At 37.0% G+C, this 22,267-nt stretch overlaps 1 protein-coding gene across 1 annotated transcript; it reads left to right on the top strand.

Annotated features, from left to right (window-relative positions):
* Positions 1-64: 64 nt before the first annotated feature.
* Positions 65-21,019, top strand: LOC141390826 (lamin-C-like). The gene is made up of 2 exons (XM_073963789.1): positions 65-1,033; positions 20,927-21,019. The coding sequence occupies exons 1-2, from the start codon at positions 65-67 to the stop codon at positions 21,017-21,019; spliced, it is 1,062 nt and encodes a 353-aa protein (XP_073819890.1).
* Positions 21,020-22,267: the final 1,248 nt, after the last annotated feature.

Here is a 22,267-nt window from a genome sequence, read left to right as displayed (position 1 = left end):
GCAATTTAAGTCCAAATTGGATCAACAAATCAAGGACTGCCGACTTGCTGAAGAAAAGGCTCGCATGTATGAGTCACAGGTCACTGACGTTACCGTCAAATACAATGCTGCTTATGCTGAAAAGGAAAAGGCTGTGGAAAATCTTTGTGAAGTGCAGAAAGAATCGGAGTGTCTACGACAACAATTGGACGAAGCTCGTAAATATTTAAACGCTGAATCCATGATCCGTACGGATTTGCAAAACCGCATTCAGAGACTACGCGAAGAACTCACGTTTAAGGAGCAAAGTCATTTGCGAGAAATTGATGAAATACATTCTCGCCACCAAGCTGAAATCAGTGCAGTGTTACAACAGTTGCGTGAACAACACGAAGAACAAATGCGCAAACTTGAAATGATGTACCAACAAGAGATTAATAGTCTTCAAGCAGAAGCCAATCATGGCTTGAATAGTCGCATTAATGAGTTGGAAGCTACAAATGCTGCATTGAATACCCGTAATCGTGATTTGGAGGAATTGATCCAACAGGAACGGACATGCCATGCTGCTGAGGTAGTTAATCTGGAAGATGAATTGCGACGTCTACGAAATGGAATGGCACAACAACAACTACAAGAAGAAAGTGCTATGTACGACAAATTACTGTGGAACGAAGAAGATATGAGTCAACCCAGCAGGGAGAAAGATCACATCGAAATTTCCCAAAGTGATCTTGAAGAAATGGTACTGAAGAAAGGTACTAAAGAAGTACATATCGGTGGTTTCCAATTTAAACCTAATGCCAATGACAAAGAGAATGACGTCAATTTCCATCGCTCAGGCACCATTGAGGGTGATATCAACAAATTGAGAGTTAGTGCAACATATGAACCTCCGATCCACATGGTTATGAAGTCACAAGAAATACAAGGTGGCGCTAGCAAAAAGGCATCGATGTTCAATGCCAATGAAGAAGTTACCGGTTATCGCACAACCAGAGCTGACGCTAGCAATGTTTCAGGTTATCCTCTACGAAGAAAATGGATTTACCACGTAATTAAGCAATGGAAAAGAAGTCCCCGTCCGAGCTGGTTGCTGAAGGTGTTGGGTGCCATCACCTAGAATTAAGTTATAATAATTGTTGCATTCATATAATTAGTTTTAGAATATAAGTAATGCCTTCAGCAGTTACAAAATTAAATGTAATTGCAATATTACTAAAAAATTTAGTTTGTAAAAGATAAGATACTAATACATACAATTGTTAAAAGATTAGGATCTTTTCACGGCGGGGAGTATGGACAATTTTATAGAATTGTTTTTAATGGTGTCAGGTAGATTTTAGTCAACGCACCAATGTGCTATCTTTACACATAACAGATGTCGGCCATAAATAGAAAGGGTCGGTAATAAAATAGTGTATGTTTCTTATCACCCGCAACGCAGTGTGTGCGTGGTGTGCATGATGTATTTATGTACACAGCGTACATTACTAAATGTATTGTCTGTGTGTGTTAGTTTTAAGAGTTGTAAATATTTTGTAGAATAGTAAATAAAATTTGAGTTTCTTTCGAACCATCGAAGAATATACATCACCCGCGTGTTTTCGTTCTTGGGTTTTTCCTTAGGTTTTCTTGGGCTGCATTGTAGTGATGAGGCTAGGAGTCGCCTCATCATGCAGTTTACCAATCGAACTAAAACGTTGCACACTTTTCAGATGTGAATGACAATCAGGGCTGCCAGATTATTTTTATGGAAAATCGTCAAAATGACGATTTTTAAAATTAAAATCGTCAAATCTATTTTACAAAATCGTCAAAAAAATCGTCAAAAATTAAAATGGTAATATTTAATTATATTTAAATATATTTTTAATTAAAATAAACATTAAATGGCTATTCGAGTTAAAAAAACATATTTTTACTTCAAATCAGTACTAAATTAAATGATTAATTAAACGATTTTGTAAATAAATATTTGAGTTAACATTCTTAACAAGTCGTGTTTAATCAATGTATTAAACAATTTATTTTGTTAAGTATACTCTACATTGAATCCTTATGAAAAGTATTTCGATACATATTTCGTTTTGTGAAGATTTACTTGGCTGAAAACACGTTTAACATTTGCTGGCAAATGTGGTAATATATATATTAGGGATATAACTTTTTGCAAATATCAAAAATACCACCACATAGCAGTGTAGAGCATGAAAAACTATTATGAAATACGGTGCCAATTTTTCTCTACCGCGAAAAAAGTTTCCGCACCAAATGCATTGAAGTTCTGTAATGCATTTTTTAATTTTATCTGTCATAACAACATATTTGCCTTTCATTAAAATGTTTATTTTTTTGTAATCTAATTTAAAATCGTTATCAAAGCGTTCTGGACCAATTTGTTCTAAAATCGCGCCATTTCCGACCATATTAGGATTTTTTGACACTATTGAAATTTTTGGTTTTTCTTTATAAACTCGTGAATTTTATGTTTATATTTGTTTAACCTATCGGACAATAGAATATGGAGTCATTTGCAACTAATTCGCGAAAGTTACAGGCTGTTTTTGTTGACTTTGCCTGTGAGAATTGTATTTTTTTCTATAAATATTTATTCAAACAAAGCAAATTTTAAATTATAAGTACAAAAAGCATCAAAAGGGTTTTAGTAATCAAAGTTGGTGCGGAGACATTTTTCACCGAATCGATCTTAGAAACGCGTTTTCATTATTAGGACAAAATTCCCCACATCGTACTGGTGTTGTATTTTTGTAGAAAACAAATACGATTCTCACAAGCAAAGTCAACAAAAACAGCCTGTAACTTTCGCGAATTCGTTGCAAATGATCCCATATTATCTTGTCCGATAGGTTAAAAAAATATAAACATAAAATTCACGAATTTATAAAGAAACACAAAAAATTGCAATACTGTCAAAAAATCCTAATATGGTCCGAAATGGCGCGATTTGAGAACATATTGGTCCAGAACGCTTTGATTACGATTTTAAATTAGATTACAAAAAAAATAAAAAAATTAATGAAAAGCAAATATGTTGTTATGACAGATAAAATTAAAAAATGCATTACAGAACTTCAATGCATTTGGTGCGGAAACTTTTTTCGCGGTAGAGAAAAATTGGCACCGTATTTCATAATAGTTTTCCATGCTCTACACGGCTAAGTGGTGGTATTTTTTTGGTTATAGCCCTAATATATATATATTTATTCCTTTAAACTCCTATGAGGAGCATAGGGCCACAATGTGGTAATACCTTATTTTCTTATTATTTTATTTTATACCTTATTTTCTTATTTATTTTCTTTTAAAATTTTGTTATTATAGGAAACACATATGAACCATCAACACGTTTCAAATCATATATTAAAATGCGAAATAAATCCGTTTCATTATTTTCAAACATTTCCTCAAAATCCAAAAGCTTTAGTTCACGAAATTCTTAATCCATATTTTGCTTTTCCTTTTTGTTGACAAAATGTGAAAGTTCGTTAAGGATGTCGAAAAATCAATAAAACTATTTTCAAAATCAAATTTATTAAACTTTTAAAATTTCTGCACAAAGCTTAATATAACGCAGTTAATTGCCCAGAACAGAATTTACTATTGTTGAAATTTACTCTTTTTGTTCCTTTAAAAATTTACCAAAGAATAGGAGATTGTTGCAGGTTCTGGAGCAGTGCAATTATATATTTTGCTTGTTTCCATTGAATTCAGTTTGGTTCTAGTTAAAAATTCCTGTGCATATGCACCCAAACATATCGTCACCATTGATGAAATCTGGTACATCCCAGCAAAATAAATTGGAAGTAGTGCAATGTGGACTAGTTCTGTCACGGCATGTTTTGATGCAGTTCAACTGGAGTCGTGAAAAAGGCACTCCAGTCCTCACATTTTAACCGCATTTGGATGCAATCCAAAGAATCACATCCACTTGTCACATTTTAACAACATCCGGATGCAGTTCAACGGAGTCGTGAAAAAGGCACTCCAATTCCTCACAATTTAACAGCATCCGGATGCAGTCCAAACGGAGTCGTGAAAAAGGCACTCCGTTCGCTACATTTTATTAGCAGTTGATAGAGATCCCTATATGTACATAAATCAGATTGTACATCTCTACAGGCAGCGGCTTTCATTTTCCAAAAAGAGATAAGCATGTTAACATGTCCAAACATTTGTTAATACAAACTAAATAATATTTAATATTTAAATAATATTTAATTTGTGAACATTTTTCCGGCAACTCACCAGAAGAAAATTTCCGAATGGAGTGCTGTTGGAGTACGTGTCGAAATCTTAACTGGTGATGGGAAGACAATCCATTTAGCAAATGAAGCACAAACAGTTCAGCTTGGAACAAATGCAAGCGGAGGAAACACGCATGTTTGCGATTGAATTCAATGGAGAATTTTCATAATTTGTGTTAATGTAATAAAGTTCTTAATATTTTTGTTTTACACAAATAATAAATGCATTTTATTTGTTCTGGCATATTTTGTAATGGCTTGCACAATTTCCGCAGAATGCCTGTACCAAACACGTGCTTTGGACTGCCTCCTATTCTACCCCAAAGGGTTAGTTAAAATGCAATGCCAAAGGGTCAGTTAAAATGCAGTGCCAGAGGGTCAGTTAAAATGCAGTGCAAAAGGGTTAGTTAAAATGCAATGCCAAAGGGTCAGTTAAAATGCAGTGCCAAAGGGTTAGTTAAAATGCAGTGCTTTGGAGTGCATCTTTCAGTAGTCACGCTCTTATAAAAATCATCAGTGAAAATGCATAATTTGATGCACATCCAGATCACTTGTACATATCATTTAACTGCATCTTTGGAGGCAAACATTTTGCTGGGATAAAGCTAAAATACATGTTCTGGCAAAATTTCAAGCTTCTACGTTCAAAATTAACGACTATTGTGATTATTGTTTAACAATTAATTTTTAAAATCAACTAATTATTTACAAATTCATATTTTACAAAATTTTTTATGACTGCAAAATATCCAAAAATCGTCATTTTTTGGGTAAAAATCGTCAAATCGTCATTTGTCAATTTTTGACCAAAAAATCGTCAAAATGACGATAAATCGTCAAATCTGGCAGCCCTGATGACAATACATGAATATGAAATCAAAACCAATATTGGTCCATTTTTACACTGTTTTACAGTGTTTTATCTAATTTGCTTTTCAAATCTGGTAACTCATTTTTCACATAGTTGCAGTTGACCAATCGAACTTAAAAATTGCACACTTTTTAGATTTGGATGACAATACATGAATATGAAATCAAAACTAATATTGGTCAATTTTTACAGTGTTTTTACGGTGTCTAACTTGACCCCCTTTTCAAATCTGGTAACTGATTTTTAACACGGTTGCAGTTGACCTATCGAACTAAAACTTTGCACATTTTTCAGATTTAGATGACAATACATGAATATGAAACCAAAACCAATATGGGCCCATTGTTTCCTATAGCCCCCATATAACGGTACCACCCGACTTCTGGTATTTTGAGGATTTTGTCTTCATTTTCAGCCCGAATTTGCTGTAACTTGGCATTTGGAGTTCTCAATAGTCCAGGAACCTCCCCACTAAAAATTGTGGACGTAGGTTAAGGTTTAATATAGCCTCCATATAACGGTACCACCAAATTTCAAGCTTTTTAATCTACATTTTCTGCTCTAATAGAAATTAGAATCTCTCAAATAAAACGCTTCCCGTTTATTTTTGCCACCATTCATAATTTAAATGCAAGCGTTTTATTTGAGAGATTCTATCATGAGAAAGAATATATTTATTGTTTTATTAATTATTAATTATTTTTTAGTTTTAAGTGCATTTCTAAATAAAACACTGAAACTTAAATTTTTTAAATTATTTTTTTTAATAATTTAATTAGTTGGATTTTATGTTGTTTTGGAGATTGTTTTGTTTCCCCAAGCCTATTTTTGCATCATAAGATAATCGGGACCTTTGTGCATGTCATTTTGTCTTAACAGCATAAAACAATTCTTACCGTATACCCCCTCCAAAGGGGAAAAGGGGGAGAATGTTACGCTCGTGGTCCCTTAAAACACTCTTCGCAGCAGCACAAAGCTGTAACCGGCGCATTGGCTTGATTTTTACACTCTAAATATTTTTGACCACTTTCTCCATACAAGTGGATCCACTGTGCTATGGAACAAATGTTCTGTAATGGGCTAGCTAAGTAAGTACTATTGGTATTATGTGAACGCGAAGGCGGTTTTTATTTTTTAACAAAATTGTGTTTTTATTCTGAACGCTTAGAAAGTCCATATGGAGACGTAGATCTGTGCGATATTTTTTGCAGGAATGTTTTTACACCCAGAGGACAGAAAGCCAAACATTTAAATACCCAGCGAAAAGTTTGCCTCCAAAGAGGCAGTTAAATGATATGTACAAGTGATTTGGAAGTGCATCAAATTATGCATTTTCACTCATGATTTTTACAAGGGAGTGACCCCGGAAAGAGGCACTCCGTTGCACCGCATTTTAACTGACCCTTTGGCACTGCATTTTAACTGACCCTTTGGCATTGCATTTTAACTGACCCTTTGGGGTAGAATAGGAGGCAGTCCAGAGCACGTGTTTTGAATAACAAAATAAAATGCATTTATTATTTGTGTAAAACAAAAATATTAATAACTTTATTAAATTAAAATTATGAAAATTCTCTATTGAATTCAATAACAAACATGTGTGTTCCTTCGCTCTTTATTTAATCCAAGCTTAAGTGCTTTTGCTTCTTCTGCTAAATGTGTTTGATATTGTCTTCCCATCACTAGTTAAGGTTTCGACATGTACTCCAACAGCACCCCATTGGGAAATTTTCTTCTCGTGAGTTACCGGAAAAATGTTCACAAATTAAATATTATTTCGTTTGTATTAACAAATGTTTGGAAATGTTAACGCGATTATCTCTTTTATTCCGCTGCCTGTAGAGATGTATAAACTGATTTATGTACATGTAGGGATCTCTAACAACTGCTAATAAAATGTAGTGAACGGAGTGCCTTTTTCACGACTCCGTTTGCACTGCATCCGGATGCTGTTAAATTGTGAGGAATTGGAGTGCCTTTTTCACGACTCCGTTGAACTGCCTCCGGATGTTGTTAAAATGTGACGAATGGATGTGATTCTTTGGATTGCATCCAAATGCGGTTAAAATGTGAGGAATGGAGTGCCTTTTTCACGACTCCGTTTGAACTGCATAAAAACATGCCGTGAAAGAACTAGTCTACATTGCACTACTTCCAATTTATTTTGCTGGGATACCTCGCTGTTGATTTGTAGGGGTGAGATACGTCCGATTTCTTGAACAATCTAACTAAAGTGTTGCAAATGGTACTTAAATGAAATTACATATCAATTAAAACAACGTTTACAGAGTACACCATTTCGCACACGAAGTGGCGGGCCCTTTGCTAGTATAATGCGTATCACGTATATAAAATATTTATCTAGAAATATTTTAACATCTAACAAAGTTGTCAGCTGTCGTATACCATTCAACTGGATAAGTTGTAAACGAACTAATTATGGAGATTGATTGGTTTATTAAAATCCGGATGTAATCTCTAAATCTTGTTAGCTAATGACACTGGTGTTACTAGCTTGCCTGCTGCTGGTGTTACTGTAGTTCGATGTAACTCGTGTAACTATCACCACCACCATCTATCTAACAGCTATTGAGTAATAAATCTTTCCACAGGAAGAACATTTAATACGATTTGATTAATTGCTTTAGTTTGCTCTATACGTTCAAATAAACAAACGAACGAACGAGTGAGCGAGCGAGCTTCCAGCTATGAACATTGTGCAATTCCTATGAATATGGCAATAAGCGTGACATGTTGGAGTATTAACAACGCCATTGTAACGCTGACAACATAAAGGGAAAGTGTTGAAGTTGTGAAATCAAATATTCACACTTTTATGTGCTTTGAAGAGACTTAGTCAATGACAAAGGATACACAACGTGATCATCAATGGCGTAACAAAATGTGGTAGATGGGCATACACATCAATACAGATACCATCAATGGCGTAACAAAACTTGTTACCTGGGAGGATTGAATTTGGTTACGGGACGTATAACTGTTGTTCCAGGATTAAGAAGCCATAGACAAAATTTTACTAAAGCTAATTTATAAGGAAGAAACATAAGACATTCCCAAAGTTTACAGCAGACGCCCATGAATTACCCAAAAATCACATAAATGTGCGTTGCTTTTTTACAAATTGAAGTGTAATTTTTTTCGAAAAAAATCTGCGAAAATTGAGACAATGGCGTTTCTTGTTTGTATTTACACCAACAGTGTGTGCATGTGTGCGTTCAGATTTAGTAGTTCTTAACCGATGTTACGTGACAAGTGAGACAATGAAAGAAGACGCACAAAACAGAACTTAGTATTCCTTTGTGGGCTGATAATAAACGAGAAAAATGAATACGCGAACTTCATAAACAACCTCCCTCCACCGCCACAGCAAAACAGCAACCAGTCAAACATATGGTGTGGAAGTAGTTATCTCGCAACTAGGCAAACAACCACATTAACATAAAGACATAGAATGAAAATCGTTTTGAAAAACTTCTCCACATTTACACATGTCTTGTGGAATTTTTCCCGAGTTGCCTGCCATTACGTTGATATCTTAGTCAGCATTTTTGTTATTAAATACTTTTCCATGAAATTGAGAAAGTTTTTGTTGAGTAAGAATTTGTTTTTTTTTCCTGTTATTATAGTAGGCAAATTACGGGATTTCAAAGTTAAAGAAGTTGAGATTGCACTTAGGTTGGGTATAGGTAGAGAGACACTGCCATGGAAAAATTGTACACTGTGTGATAAAACGTAGAATCAGTGCTTACATTATCATTTGCTCTAGGTGAATGGTAGCTAAATCTATAAATATAAAAGAGCAGTGAGGTGAGTGATTCACTGACTGACTGATTCATCAACGCCCAGGCGAAACGGCTGAGGCTAGAAACTTGAAGTTTTGAGTGCGGGTTATTGTTGGTGTGTAGGGGTGAGATAAGCCTGGGTTTTTGGAAATTCGAACTAGAAACGTACTAAAAGTACTAAGAGGTACTAAAGAGGGAACCCTTTGTATTAGTCAAACGGGAAGAGCTAGAATTGTGAAATTTGGTATGGGGGTCACTCATGGGGAGTTAGAAAGATGTAGCAAAGGGTTTTTGAAAATTCGACCTATAAGTGTACGAAAAGTACTAAATGGTACTAAATTTAGTACAATTGGGATTTGGGTACCTATGAAAGGTTTTTGGAAATTCGAACGATAAGGGTACTAAAAGTACTAAATGGTACTAAATTTAGTACACTTTGGATTTGGGTGAACGGATAGAGCTGCAATCTTGAAATTTGGAATGAGGGCAACTGATGGAGAGTAACAAAGAAAGGTTTTTGGAAATTTGAACTATAAGTGTACGAAAAGTGCTAAATGGTACTAAATTTAATAAAATTTAGATTTGACTGACCGGATAGAGCTGGAATCCTGAAATTTGGAATGAGGTTCACTGGCGAAGACTAACAGTGAAAAGTTTTAGGAATTTCGAACTATAAGTGTTTGAAATGTACAAAATGGTACTAAATTTAGTACAATTTGGTCTTGGGTGAACGGATAGAGCTGGAATCCTGAAATTTGGAATGAGGGTCACTGATGAAGAGTAAGCAAGATGCAATAAAGTATTTTCGGAAATTCGAAGTATAAGTGTTCGAAAACTACGATATGGTAGTAAATTTAGTACGATTTAGATTTGGATTAACGGATATAGGGATATAGTTTAAATATAAGGAGTTACTTTTTGAAACGTTTACCTATGTGTACGAAAAGTTTGGTGTCATTTTGGTATTGTGTAAACGGTTAGGGCTGGAATTCCGAATCTTTGTATTAGGGTCAGTGTTTGTGTTTAGGTACATGAGAAGTTTTTGGAAATACGTATGAAATCTAAAATTATGTATGGAGATCACTGTGGGCCGAGTTATGGAGTTGGTATTTGAAATACCACTATAGAGGTACGAAAAGTGTTAAATGTTGCTAAATTTGGTGCTAGGTGTAGGAACAAAGCTGGGATTATATAACTTGGAAATACGCTATTTGTACAAAAAATACCAAATGACAAAAATGATACCAAACAATAAAATTTGAGGTAAAGTTCTGAGTTTGAAAAATTTGATTGAATATTGTTCCATTGATTTTATGCTAACGCGAAGGCGGCTTCTAAATAATATACTGAAAACAGTCGGACAGACAGACGGACACACATATCGACTAAGCTCGTCGAGACATTCATTTTGGTATAAATATTAGTTCGATGCATTACAAACTTTTTGGCCGAAACCAACTTATAGTGGTGTGGGGTAGAGTTGTGTAGTTCCGGAACGAACTAGTTCATTTGAACTATTCCCGACAAGGAACTATTGGAACTATGTCCAGCTCTTGCGTTTATATAGTTCCTTTAGTTCATATAATTCCTTTCGTTCTTCTCGTTCCATCAATCGTCGTTGCTGTTTATTCGTTGCTGTTTTTTTATGTCAATTCATCCACCAAACCATGTAAACATTTCGATCTCGGAACTATTTGGAACGAAGAAAACAAAAAGAACGACGAAAGAGAAAGATTCGGTGAACTATTTCGATCTCGGAACTATTTGAAACGAAAAGAGCGATGAAATAGAAAAATTCTTGAACTATGTCGGTCTCGGAACTATTTGGAACTATGGAACTATATTAAGGAACTAGTTCCTTTTAGAAAAAGAAACTAGAAAGATAGATTCGCTCCGGGAACTAGATTGCCCAACTCTAGTGTGGGGTATTAAAGCTAGAAATTCCTCTATCATGATTTTAATACCTTTCTATCATGGTTTGGCGATAATCGTGGTTTCGTGGTTCGGTAGTAAGCGATTTAAAGATAATCGGGAACTCGATGATTCGCCGTTTAGTATGATCGGGTATGCTATGTGTGTTGTTCGGTTAAATGGATACCCAATGCTCTTGCCATGGATGTTCGGGCCATCGGCGATTCGGAACTCGTAGCGGGGTAGTTTGGCGCTTCGTCTCGTAGGTGTTCGGCCACTCGGTGATTCGTGTTGTAGATGTTCGGCGACACAGGGTTCGTATGCGTTCGGCGTTCGGCCGCGCGGTGATTTTGCTTTCGGGATTCGGCGACTCGGTGATTCGTGTTGTAGATGTTCGGCCACTTGTGGTTCGTATGTTTTCGGCCACTCGGTGATTCGGGGTTCGACTACTCAGTGATTCGTGTTGTAGATGTTCGGCCTCTTGAGGTTCCTATGTGGTCGGCCACCCGGTGATTCGGGGTTCGGACACTCGGCTCTCGTGTTGTAGAGATTCGGAAACTCGGTGATTCATCTCGCGGCTCGGTTGTTAGGTTAACCTGTAGGGTATAATACGAGTATTGACTAGTGGAACAACACCCGAAGGTGGAGTGGAACAACATCCGAATGGGTAGTGTAACAACACCTGTAGGTGGAGTGGAACAACACCTGCAGGTGGAGTGGAACAACACCCGAAGGTGGAGTGGAACAACACCTGTAGGTGGAGTGGAACAACACCTGTAGGTGGAGTGGAACAACACCCGAAGGTGGACCAAACCCGAAGGTGGAGTGAATGTATTAGCCACCGCACAAGAAGGGTAGCTGTCAAATGTAATTCCCAATTTCCTTACACTCCCGTGTCGGTTGGCGGACTACGAACACACAACTGTACTCAAGCTTGTATTGCTGGCTCCCTGCAGTAGAAAGCCTGACCTTTCCCCAACAAACTGAAATATTTGTGTGTACAGTTGCACAAAGCGATTGATAATTACACCGCAGTCGTTATCCTGTCGATCACCTCCAATTGCACTATAACACACACCTCACAAAGTAATGAATGTTCACCCAACAGTGTGTATTAGATGACTGGTTGTGAGGCTGTTGGGTAGTGGGGCCTTGTAGTTGGTTGGCTAGTTGTGATGTTGTTGGGTACTGGGGTGTTTCTGTGGTTGGTATTATGTACGTGATCATCTTGCCACGTTATATCAACATAATAAGCATCAATGGAAAGGCCACGCGTTCCTCTTCTAAATATAACTTACATGGGTTTAACATAGTTTCCAGGAATAAAGATATAGCCATTTCACTAAAAACTTTACCAATTTCCACACAAAAGTTCTGGTTCATATCACCTGCTAAATATTATCTGATCATCACGGTAATTTACAAGCTACTTCTTTGTCATAAGCCCACACCTTACATATGATTTCGCGCCGATCAGACCACCTTGCGAACTACAGAACCGCTACAAATTTGGATAAAAAGTTCGTTTTTGGTTCATTTCATATTTCACGATCATCGCCAAAAACTATAAGGGTCTATTCTGGTCTGAACCCGACCGCCATATAAAATTTCGTGAAGTTTGGTCCATAATTCCGGCCTGTAGCGTGATTACAATTTTTAATGGACGGACGGACGGACTCACATCTCAAAATCGCTTTATCTCCTCGAGATAGGAATTTTGGTATACAACATGGGGGATCTTCGACGAATATTTCGCGCTGTTACATGCATTTTTCGAAAAACAAACTTTTAATACCCTTTCTACATTGTGGTGTAGGGTATAAATAGTATAGGCTGGGCCGAAATTTTTTGTACCCTCCACTATAAAATATTCTGAATTAAAATTGAAAATTAGTTTATTTTCTGTTACGAAAGTACCAATACCCACAATATTAGATGGAGAAGTTTTTTGGCCACTGGAAACTTCAAATGTCAAACAACAGTTCTTTCGTCAAAAATCCAGCTATAATCCTCCAAATACCTAAAATCAGATACCTAAAATCAAAATTGGTTTGTTTCCTATAATGCCGGTGTAAGCGTCCTCAATCATGTTACAAATTATGGTGCCATTTATTTGCTCAGCCAGTGCTATGCATTTCTGGTCATTGCCTAGGCTTAGATATCATAGCTTAAGACGCTCATTAAATCTCCTAAAACCAGCCTGCTATCGCCTTCCAAGAGTGGCCTGATATCTGGCTAAAAATGCGGCACAAAGCTATCGGCGGGATATACACATCGGCGGGATATACACATTCAGCAGTTCCATCTCGGTGGAACTAGAATGGACCGTTACCCCCTACACTAGAATTTTAGATCATTCAAATGAGATAGACCTGTACTAGACAGACTGCCGCAAGAGAATTGCAAGTCAACCACCGCAGCAACCATTATCCACCCAAGAGTCATAAAATCCACAATCTCATTGACCTTCCTAAGAAGACCGTTGTAGATAAACTACCTGAATGTCGCCTTGTCAGAAATTGAAACAACAATTCTAGGTTTTGGTGACTCCGACTGGTACAGCAGTTGTGGAGATTGCTTGAAGTGTCATAATCTGATGCCCACGACGTACACTCACTGGGCATCAAGTTGGCGCATCCCGATGCAACATATTCCTTATCGCCGCAATACACCCACAGGAAGCTTACGCATAAACATTTTCTGAAATATGCCCATTCATGGCATCTGTTGCATCTTCCGAAACCGACATATGGTTGACGAGACTTAGCAGAAGAATTCTGTTGCAGACATTCCGGGACATACCAAAATGATTTTCCCCGGTAATCCGGTTCGGTCGTTTCGGGATTGTAAGGATGATGATAAGGCAATGATAGTGGGAAATTCTTCCATCGATTAATGTCTTTAGAATCGAATATGCCTTATTAAATCTAAAATCGTGGGTGGATAAAAGTAGCTATTCAAATTGTCTGTTCAGGTGATGTTATCTTGTTGGAATATTAGGTTTTATTCAGTCTGTTCTTTTCAGCAGGAAGAATTAAGAATTGCTGTGGTTGAATTTTCAGGGGTAAAGCCCAACCCAACTCCATGATCTTCTTTTTAATGGACGGGACCTTAGGGGCCTTTCTTGGCATACTACATTATATTTGGGCTCCTATTACAACTTTTATCTTCAGAGAAAATATATTCTTCATCCCTATTGCATTCTCTCCCCCTCTCTTTTTGCTCGTAGGATCTATATTTGGGTTGAAGCATGGTTACAAATGTGACTGATGTTAAATAACTGACATAGACTAAGGGCAGGGCTTTCTACATCTCCAACGCTGTCCGCTTCAGAGCAGGAAGGGCGGTAATCGGCGTAAACGAGGCAGCCAAACCAAACAACGAAGGGGTTTTTACCTACTAGCAAAAATGAAAAGGGACTCGATGCTGTAAACACCGACTCTTAAGAAGGCCGTTTACCAATGATTTGGGTCATCCAGATAAACCCCCATCGATGCGAGACGGCAACTATGGCCCTGATGGCGCAAATTAATACAGGTAAAATTCAGATTGGCTTGATCCAGGACGATTCAGAACGAGGTCTGTAGACAAAATCATATAAACTACCAATTGTTTTATGCAAATAAGGGGTCTCGACTGAGAACCTTTATAATATGTGACAAAAACTTATATTTTCTTTTCTCTCCTGAGTTGTCAACATCTGACGCAACTGTGCTGAAGCTGGGGATTGGCAATATTTACCTTGCGTCAGTATACTTACCGTTCGACTCGACGACACTACAACCTACGTTGGAGCTGCAGCTGTTGGTGAGGTAAGCAAAACAAACAGGTAACGAAGTAGGTAGCGATGCTAACTCACACCACCACACCCTTTTAGATTTCTCGAATACTAACGGCCTAATAACCCTTAACATAGTAATTGAAGCCACCTTTGTTAAGAAGATTAGGGAAGAGGTATTAGATATAACAATATTTTCTGAAAATCGTATAAGCGAGGTGCAGAATTGGACGTTCTCGAAAGAGCACTCCTTCTCGCATCATCGGTATATACGATAGGAACTAACACTCCTAAAGCCTGGCAGGAGGTGAGAATGCAAGTTACGCAATTTCTAAGTCTTTTCGTCCGATAAGCCTAACATCCTTCCTGCTTAAAACCATGGAATGTATAGTCGATATTACGATTAAGAGCAAAATTCCAAACGATATGCTTAAATACAAACAACATGTATACGTTAAATTTATATCAGTGGGCTACTTGACGTAAAAATAAGGGACAAAGTTGGTCAGGGTACGGCGCAGGGGGGATCTTATCTCCACTCCTATGGGTCACTACCATAAATAGCCTATTAAGGACTTTAACCGATGAGGGATTTGGCCCAGTCTGCTATGCAGACGACGTTATAATACTTCTGAGGGGTAAGAATCCAAATTTGCTATGCAGAAGAGCTAGACCAAGAGGTTTTAACGTAAGCCCGGAAAAACGGAAATATGCCCTGGGGAAGGACCAGTATTCCTAAACAAGACTATCAGTATTTCCATTAAAGCTAAATATCTGGGAGTAATCCTGGATAGGAAACTTAAATGGTCAAGAGAGAGCTAACAAAGCTTATATATATTGGTCAACCTGCAGAAGGGCTATAGGCTCCAAGTGAGGTCTTGATCCTAAAATGAAACACTGGCTATACAAAAGCTTAGATAGACCTATTTTAACATACGCTTCAGTAGTTATAGATAAAAAGTGTAATACTAAAATACTACCGAAAGTCCAGCGAATGTGTGAGTGGCGCAATGAGGACAGCACCTACGAGGGCATTAGAAACTATTCTATACTAGCAGACCCCGGTCCGCGTTGCTGGCCCGTCGTAATGAGTTTTAATGACAACTTTTTATCGACTTTATGCTTGACAATTCAGAAACAGGTATTTTTTACCTCACTTCTTCGGTCCATGGTCAAACCAAGGAGGATTTTTAATTTATCAACAGATTTGGTCTGTAACCTTTCATTTCTCTTACGGACTTTGTCGGATTTTTTCGCCAATTTATGCTGTTTAGGATTTATTATCGTCCATGCCCCTCTCTTTATCCTAAAACTATCTAATTATAAAAGTTAAAAAATGGTCAAGTCGAATTCTCCCGCTTATTGAGACTTATATATTTTAGTTGTTCATGACTGATGGACCGCTGAACCTCACCATTTAAGAAAATTTGTGAATATACATACAGTTTTCTTGATCGGGGGCGCAAACACCGTTGTCTCGAAAATTAGTTTGCAACCCGATGCACTCATAAGTTTAGAAAATTTTGCGAATATAAAACAATAGGCCCCGAAATTCGTATACAAATATATAACATTTTGGGCCACGGGACATTCCTGAACATTTTCTGAAAATTAGGTTTAGTAGTTTTGGAAAAATATTGTTTTGAAAAGAGTGGGCCACCGGTTTCAAGATATAACATATTAAAAAAGTGGGCGTGGTCAGGTATTTTGGCTCCAAATATGTACATAGGGTGCACACAACTTCATTGCCTATCAAAATGTATGCTGAAACCGATATAATCATAAGTTTGGCTTATACATATAGCGTTTAAAAAAAGCATGGGGAAGACACCCCACCTCTTCCGAAATTTATAAAATATACACAACAACGGCAAATATTGAGCTTTTGCTGTAAATTTTTCGAGGGCCATTTCTGTACAATTTCAATTTCAGTAGTTTTTGCAGAAAAGATTTAAATTGAAAATTGGAAAAAGTGGGCGTGCTAAACTTTTCTTTCCATAAAAAAACTAAGTTGGGTTATGACAGCATTTGATTTTTATTCATAAAGATAAGACGTTTTTTTTAAATATGCCCCCTTCAAAGTTCAAGAAAATATGTACATTCCCTGAAAATTTTCCGGAGAATCGGTTCAGTAGTTTTGTAGATGTAACATATTTTAAAAAGTGGGTGTGGTCAAGTCATTGTGTCCTAAAAAAGTGGGTACATTCCCTCACAATTTCAGAAAAATCGGTTTAGTAGATTTTTTAGTAAAGATTAAAATTTAAAAATTAAAAAAGTGGGCGTAAAAGTGGCTGTGGTCAATTTTTTGCATAAAAACCTAAGTCGGGTTATGGCGAACATTTCACAGAAAGAATTATCGAAGCCAGCCGTTCTCAACCAATATGCAATTTAAAGAAATGGAGTATAGGGGAAATACCCCGCCCCTTCCGAAATTCAACTAAATTTGTAGCCTATTTTAACCGGTGCCATCCCTGCATATTCCCTGGCAATTTTAGTAGTTTTTGTAGAAATGATAAAAATTGAAAATTTAAAATGTGGGCCTAAAATTGGGCATGGTCAAATTTTCTTTGCTTAAAAACCCAAGTCGGGTAATGGCGCACATTCTACAGAAAAAATTATCGAAATCGGTACAGCCTTTCTCAACTGATGCCGTTACCAACGAATGACATTTGATTTTTATTTATAGATTGAAATCCAGATAAGGAAAGAAGCGGCCGTCGCAGCTATACGACTTAAAGCGATGGACGAGTGGATCAGAAAGGACCACGTAACATACCATCAAAACATTTTACGGGTAACAACGGGAGAGTCAATGGATGCATTGTATCGGACCGTATACCTAAAACAAATGTAGTGGCCTCATGCGAGCCATTAATTCCAGACAGAGACTCGTGGATCGGTGGAACTCCAGCACAAATGCCGACTGGAAACTGTTGTTATACAGAGGGCTCCATGCTAGGTGGAAGAACGGGACTGGGTCTTTTCATTGAAAAACCAGAGACCGAAATATCTCTTCGTTTGCCGGATTACAATACGGACCACCAAGCGGACATCCGAGCGATACAGAGTGTCTGAACTGGCGTAATGCTAACGGACAGTAAAACTGCAATCAAAGCAATAACGTCCAAGACAGTAAAATCACAAACAGTCTTGGATTGTATAAATTCGATCAACAGCTATTCTCAACATGGCAAAGTGGATCCACCCATTGGCCAAAAATAAAAAAACACTGACAACTATGACACGGACCTTTTTAAAAATATATTAGGTTTTGTTTCATTCGAACGCGATCTTCTTATGAATAGCTTCACAATTCGGAACATTTGTCTAATATTTTTTGTTGTGAGTTTAACCTATATTTTAAGTGCAAGTAAATATATTCAAAATATCGCGAAACTAATACGTATAGCCAAATATTATAGTGGATTTTGAAAGGTGGTAATAGCTTAATTCTCATTTAAAAAATAGTGTTTTAGCGTGTTGTGGAATTCTAGTTAGCTGCACATTTTCTTAGTGCATTTTGTAATGTCACTTAAATTTGAACTAAGGTTTTACTCATGATGCCCACCAGTGCCCACCTCGGGAACAATTTTCCAAAGTAGGTCATGGGTTTAAGATTATGCAGTATTAAAATCAGCTGCCATCTAGTGCCAGACTACAAGTGGTGGGTCACTGACTAAAGCTGCCCTAGAATAGGGTTTCTATGAATATATTACCTGTTATCTGAATACGTACTGTAACATAATTGGCATCAGTGGCAAGATGAAGAAATCTTCTTCCTAATTTGCCTTACGTTTGCGGTACGTGCCTCCCAGGAAGAACGCTATAAGATTTATATTAAAAATTTTACCAATTTTCAGACAAAAATATTGTTTTTTTTTAATCCGCTAATTTGGTTGGATTTTATGTTGTTTTGGAGATTGTTTTGTTTCCCCAAGCATATTTTTGCATCATAAGATAACCGGGACCTTTGTTCATGTCATTTTGTATTAACAGCATAAAACAATTCTTACCGTATACCCCCGCCAGAGAGAAAGGGGGGAGAATGTTACGCTCGTGGTTTCTTAAAACACTCTTCGCAGCAGCACAAACTTGTAACCGGCGCATTGGCTTAATTTTTACACTCTAAATATTTTTGGCCACTATCTCCATATAAGTGGATCCACTGTGCATGGCTCGGTGCGTATAATATGGGTACAGGGAGAGAGAGAACGCAAAGCCACTGAACGTGTCTCGTCTAGAGTTAAAAACTTAGACAAAAAGTAAAAAAGTATCAGTTGGCTTTGCCGACAGAGATATACCCTCAGCCTATGTGGATTGAAATACTTTTTTCCCGAAAAAAACGTATGTATTTAGGGGGGTTTTCAAAATTTTGGGCGTATGCACCGATAAAAGTATGAATAGGATTAAAGCTGAAACATTTGCAGGGATATCGATAGATAGGGCTATTTTATCACACTAGCCGGCGAAAAACATAATATCACTGTAAACAGGGCCACTAGGAAAACCTTCGGTAAAAATGTCCAAAGGATCCTCGAACCACACAAAAATGTTGGTACCACAAGAATTGGACAGTTATGGCCCACATTTGAACATAAACTAAGTTTCGACAATATTTAGATATCCAATGTTTGGACCAAACCGGTTGCTACGTCTATGAGAAATCGCGCGTACCACTTTAGCGAATATTTTCGAACTTTGTGGGGGAGGTACCGGAAGGAGTGGACCTGTAAGCACCACCTTCGAATTTCATCTAACATTCGAAGAAATATTACAATATGCAAAGTGTGGACGAACGCAGTATTCGGTTCAAGCCCTCCAGCCACTACATATGGTGCCATAGGGTTTTTTACAACTTCCGGGCTGGTTTCGCAAGAAGTATGGTCTTGCTCCTGAAAAAACTTTTACTGCCGTAATTGAGGCAGCGAATGCAAGTTGCTTCAACAAAAATCAAAGTGATTCGAGAGCAGGTCGTAAAGCGAATTTATCCAAAATTTTGTGTGGGGGGTACCCGAAGGAGTGGACAAATATAGTCCATATTCGAACCTGATATAGATCTGTAAAATATTTTAGGATGTGTAAAGTATGGACCAAATCGGTCACTCCCATCAAGAGTTATCGTGCGCACAGTTTTTTCGAACATTTTTTAAATTTTGTGGGGGAGGTACCTGAAGGAGTGGACCGATATGACTTATTTTCGAACTTAAACTAAGTTAGCACAAAATATTACGAAGACCAAATTGTGGACCGAATCGGCAGATCCGTTCGAGAGTTATTTTCTCAGGAAGTATGGACTTGCTTCTGAAAAAACTTATACCGTTATATGGGGGGCAGGGAATACAATTTGCTACAACAAAAATCAAAGCGATTCGTGAAAAGGTCCTAAAATGAACTTATCCGAAATTTTGTATGGGAGGTATCCGAAGGAGTGGACCGATTGAGTCCATATTGGAACCTCATCTAAGTCTGGTAGAAATTTCACGATGTGCAAAGTATGGACCAAATTGGTTACTTCAAGAATTATCGTGTGCACAAGTTTTCCGTACATTTCCGGACTTTTGTGGGGGAGGTACCGGAAGAAGTTGACCGATATAACCCATCTTCGAACTTAAACTAAGTTTGAACAAAATGTTACGAAAGCCAAATTTTGGACCGAATCGGTTGATCCGTTCGAGAGTTATCGTGCGCTCCAGCCAGACAGACGGTCATGGCTAAATCAACTCCAGAGTTGAGTAGACTTACATGTGTTCTTACAGGTCACCTGGGTTTACACGATCATCTGGACAAGATTAACTGGGCTAACAACAGCATATACAGGGCAAGCGGAGAATATGACGAAACACTGGAGCATTTTCTCTGCCAATGCCCCACCTTCCCAAACATCAGACCCCTGTTTTTCGGGAACGACACAATACCATCATAATCGTAAACGACCTGCAACAATTACGGGATTTATTTAAGGGCACAGAGTTCCTTAAATAAAATAGGTAGAGTCCCCATCTTCAAGCAAACCTAGTCTAGAGCGTTAAGTGCACAGAGTTCCTTAAATAAAATACGGTAGAGTCCCCTTCTTCAAGCAAACCTAGTTAAGAGCGCACAATTACTCGGCCCTCTTTTCAACCTAACCCAACCTAACCTAACATAGATTATGACAATTCTTTCATTTGCCGGAGAGAATCTATACACAAGACCTTTTATCCTAAATATTCCTACACTATTTCCACAAATTATGCTCCTCCCAGCATTCGCACAATGCTGTCATATAATAAATTAATTAATCTATATTTTCCATTAAATGTTCTCCTCCTTCTTCAAGCTTGAGTCAATTCCAACGACCCCCACCTACATTGTGTCAAATGCCTCCAATAAACAACTAACATATGAGGCACTCAGCGCCAAAACGGCCTAACCCACATGCCCAAAATAATCAAACTGACTGTAAAGATTTAACTGAAACCTTTTGAAATAAATTCAAAAAAATTCCATATTGCATTATTTTAGAAGGTTATTCAAACCAATATGGATTTTGTAGTAGTTATTGCAAAATGTTCTTGTTAGATCTGTATAGTCTGCTAAAATTTTTGGGGCATGTGGGTTAGGCCGTTTTGGCGCTGAGCGCCTCATATATACATTGCCTACTCTAATGAAATTGATAATCACACATATTCCTGTGGGAATACGACAAACAACAGCATAACTGCAAACAACAGCAAATAAGGAAATAGTCAGCTACAAAAAGCAAAGTTGTCTTCAAAGGATCCCACTGCATAATATTAGAAATAAATAAAGGGAATTTATTTCACATGCGAAAGTAATGTAACAAAGCTAATATGACTCTTATTCGTCCTCCATCGTAATGCTTAATGGATCCTTTCTTTGGCATTTTATTTAATTCAAACAAAACAACCGTATTCAGCTAACATACATACACATTTTTCATATACACTTTGATGCAGAACTGTGAAAGTGAAATTAAATGCGAGATTGAATTATGTGTCCGTATAAAACGAAATGTCATTAGCTTTATTAAATTGTTTGGTGTACTATTTGCCATATCTATAAATTGAAATCTCTCTTTTTACCAAAAATATGAAGGTTACAATCGGAGAGCAATTTGTGTCTATTAATGCAATTTAAGTATATTCTATGTTATTCCGTTTAACGTTTAATGGATTTTTACCGCCCTTATACTGCTTTACAGGTCCCTTCAATTACATCACATTTATGTCATTACTCAATTACTTGTAAAAAATTATTGCAATCTACGAAAAAATAAATAACAAAACGAATGTACTGACAGCATGCATTACCGATGGTAAAATTAATGAAAGCTTTAAATAAAACTGCTTAATTAATTACTGACAAGAGCAATATAGTTTAACGAATTACAGATATTTAATATTTAATTATAATAAATGCTGTAGATTCTTTTTTTATGTGTGTATGCATTTGTGTTCGCAAAAATTAATATTGGTGAACTTGCAGATGAACATTTAATTTAAAATAATATTATTTTTGTTGTTGACACTATTGATTTTAAATTCAGTATATTCATCTGAACTTTATCTGCAATATATTGATATTATCTTATAATCGTTTGCGATTAATGAATTTAACTAATTAAAATTTTAATTAATTTAATGATAATTATTGTCAA

The sequence above is a fragment of the Musca autumnalis genome, unplaced genomic scaffold, assembly GCF_047663935.1.
Source record: "Musca autumnalis isolate F117 unplaced genomic scaffold, ASM4766393v1 scaffold_1, whole genome shotgun sequence".
In the NCBI taxonomy this organism is placed as follows: Eukaryota; Metazoa; Arthropoda; class Insecta; order Diptera; family Muscidae; genus Musca; species Musca autumnalis.
This window is presented reverse-complemented; position numbering and strand designations above follow the sequence as displayed.

Coding starts and splice junctions, on each gene's coding strand:
- LOC141390826 (XM_073963789.1), top strand. CDS start 65: ATGTATGAGTCACAGGTCACTGACGTTACCGTCAAATACAATGCTGCT. Junction 1,034..20,926: donor GAAGAAAATGGATTTACCAC/GTAATTAAGCAA, acceptor TCCTTCTTCAAG/CTTGAGTCAATTCCAACGAC.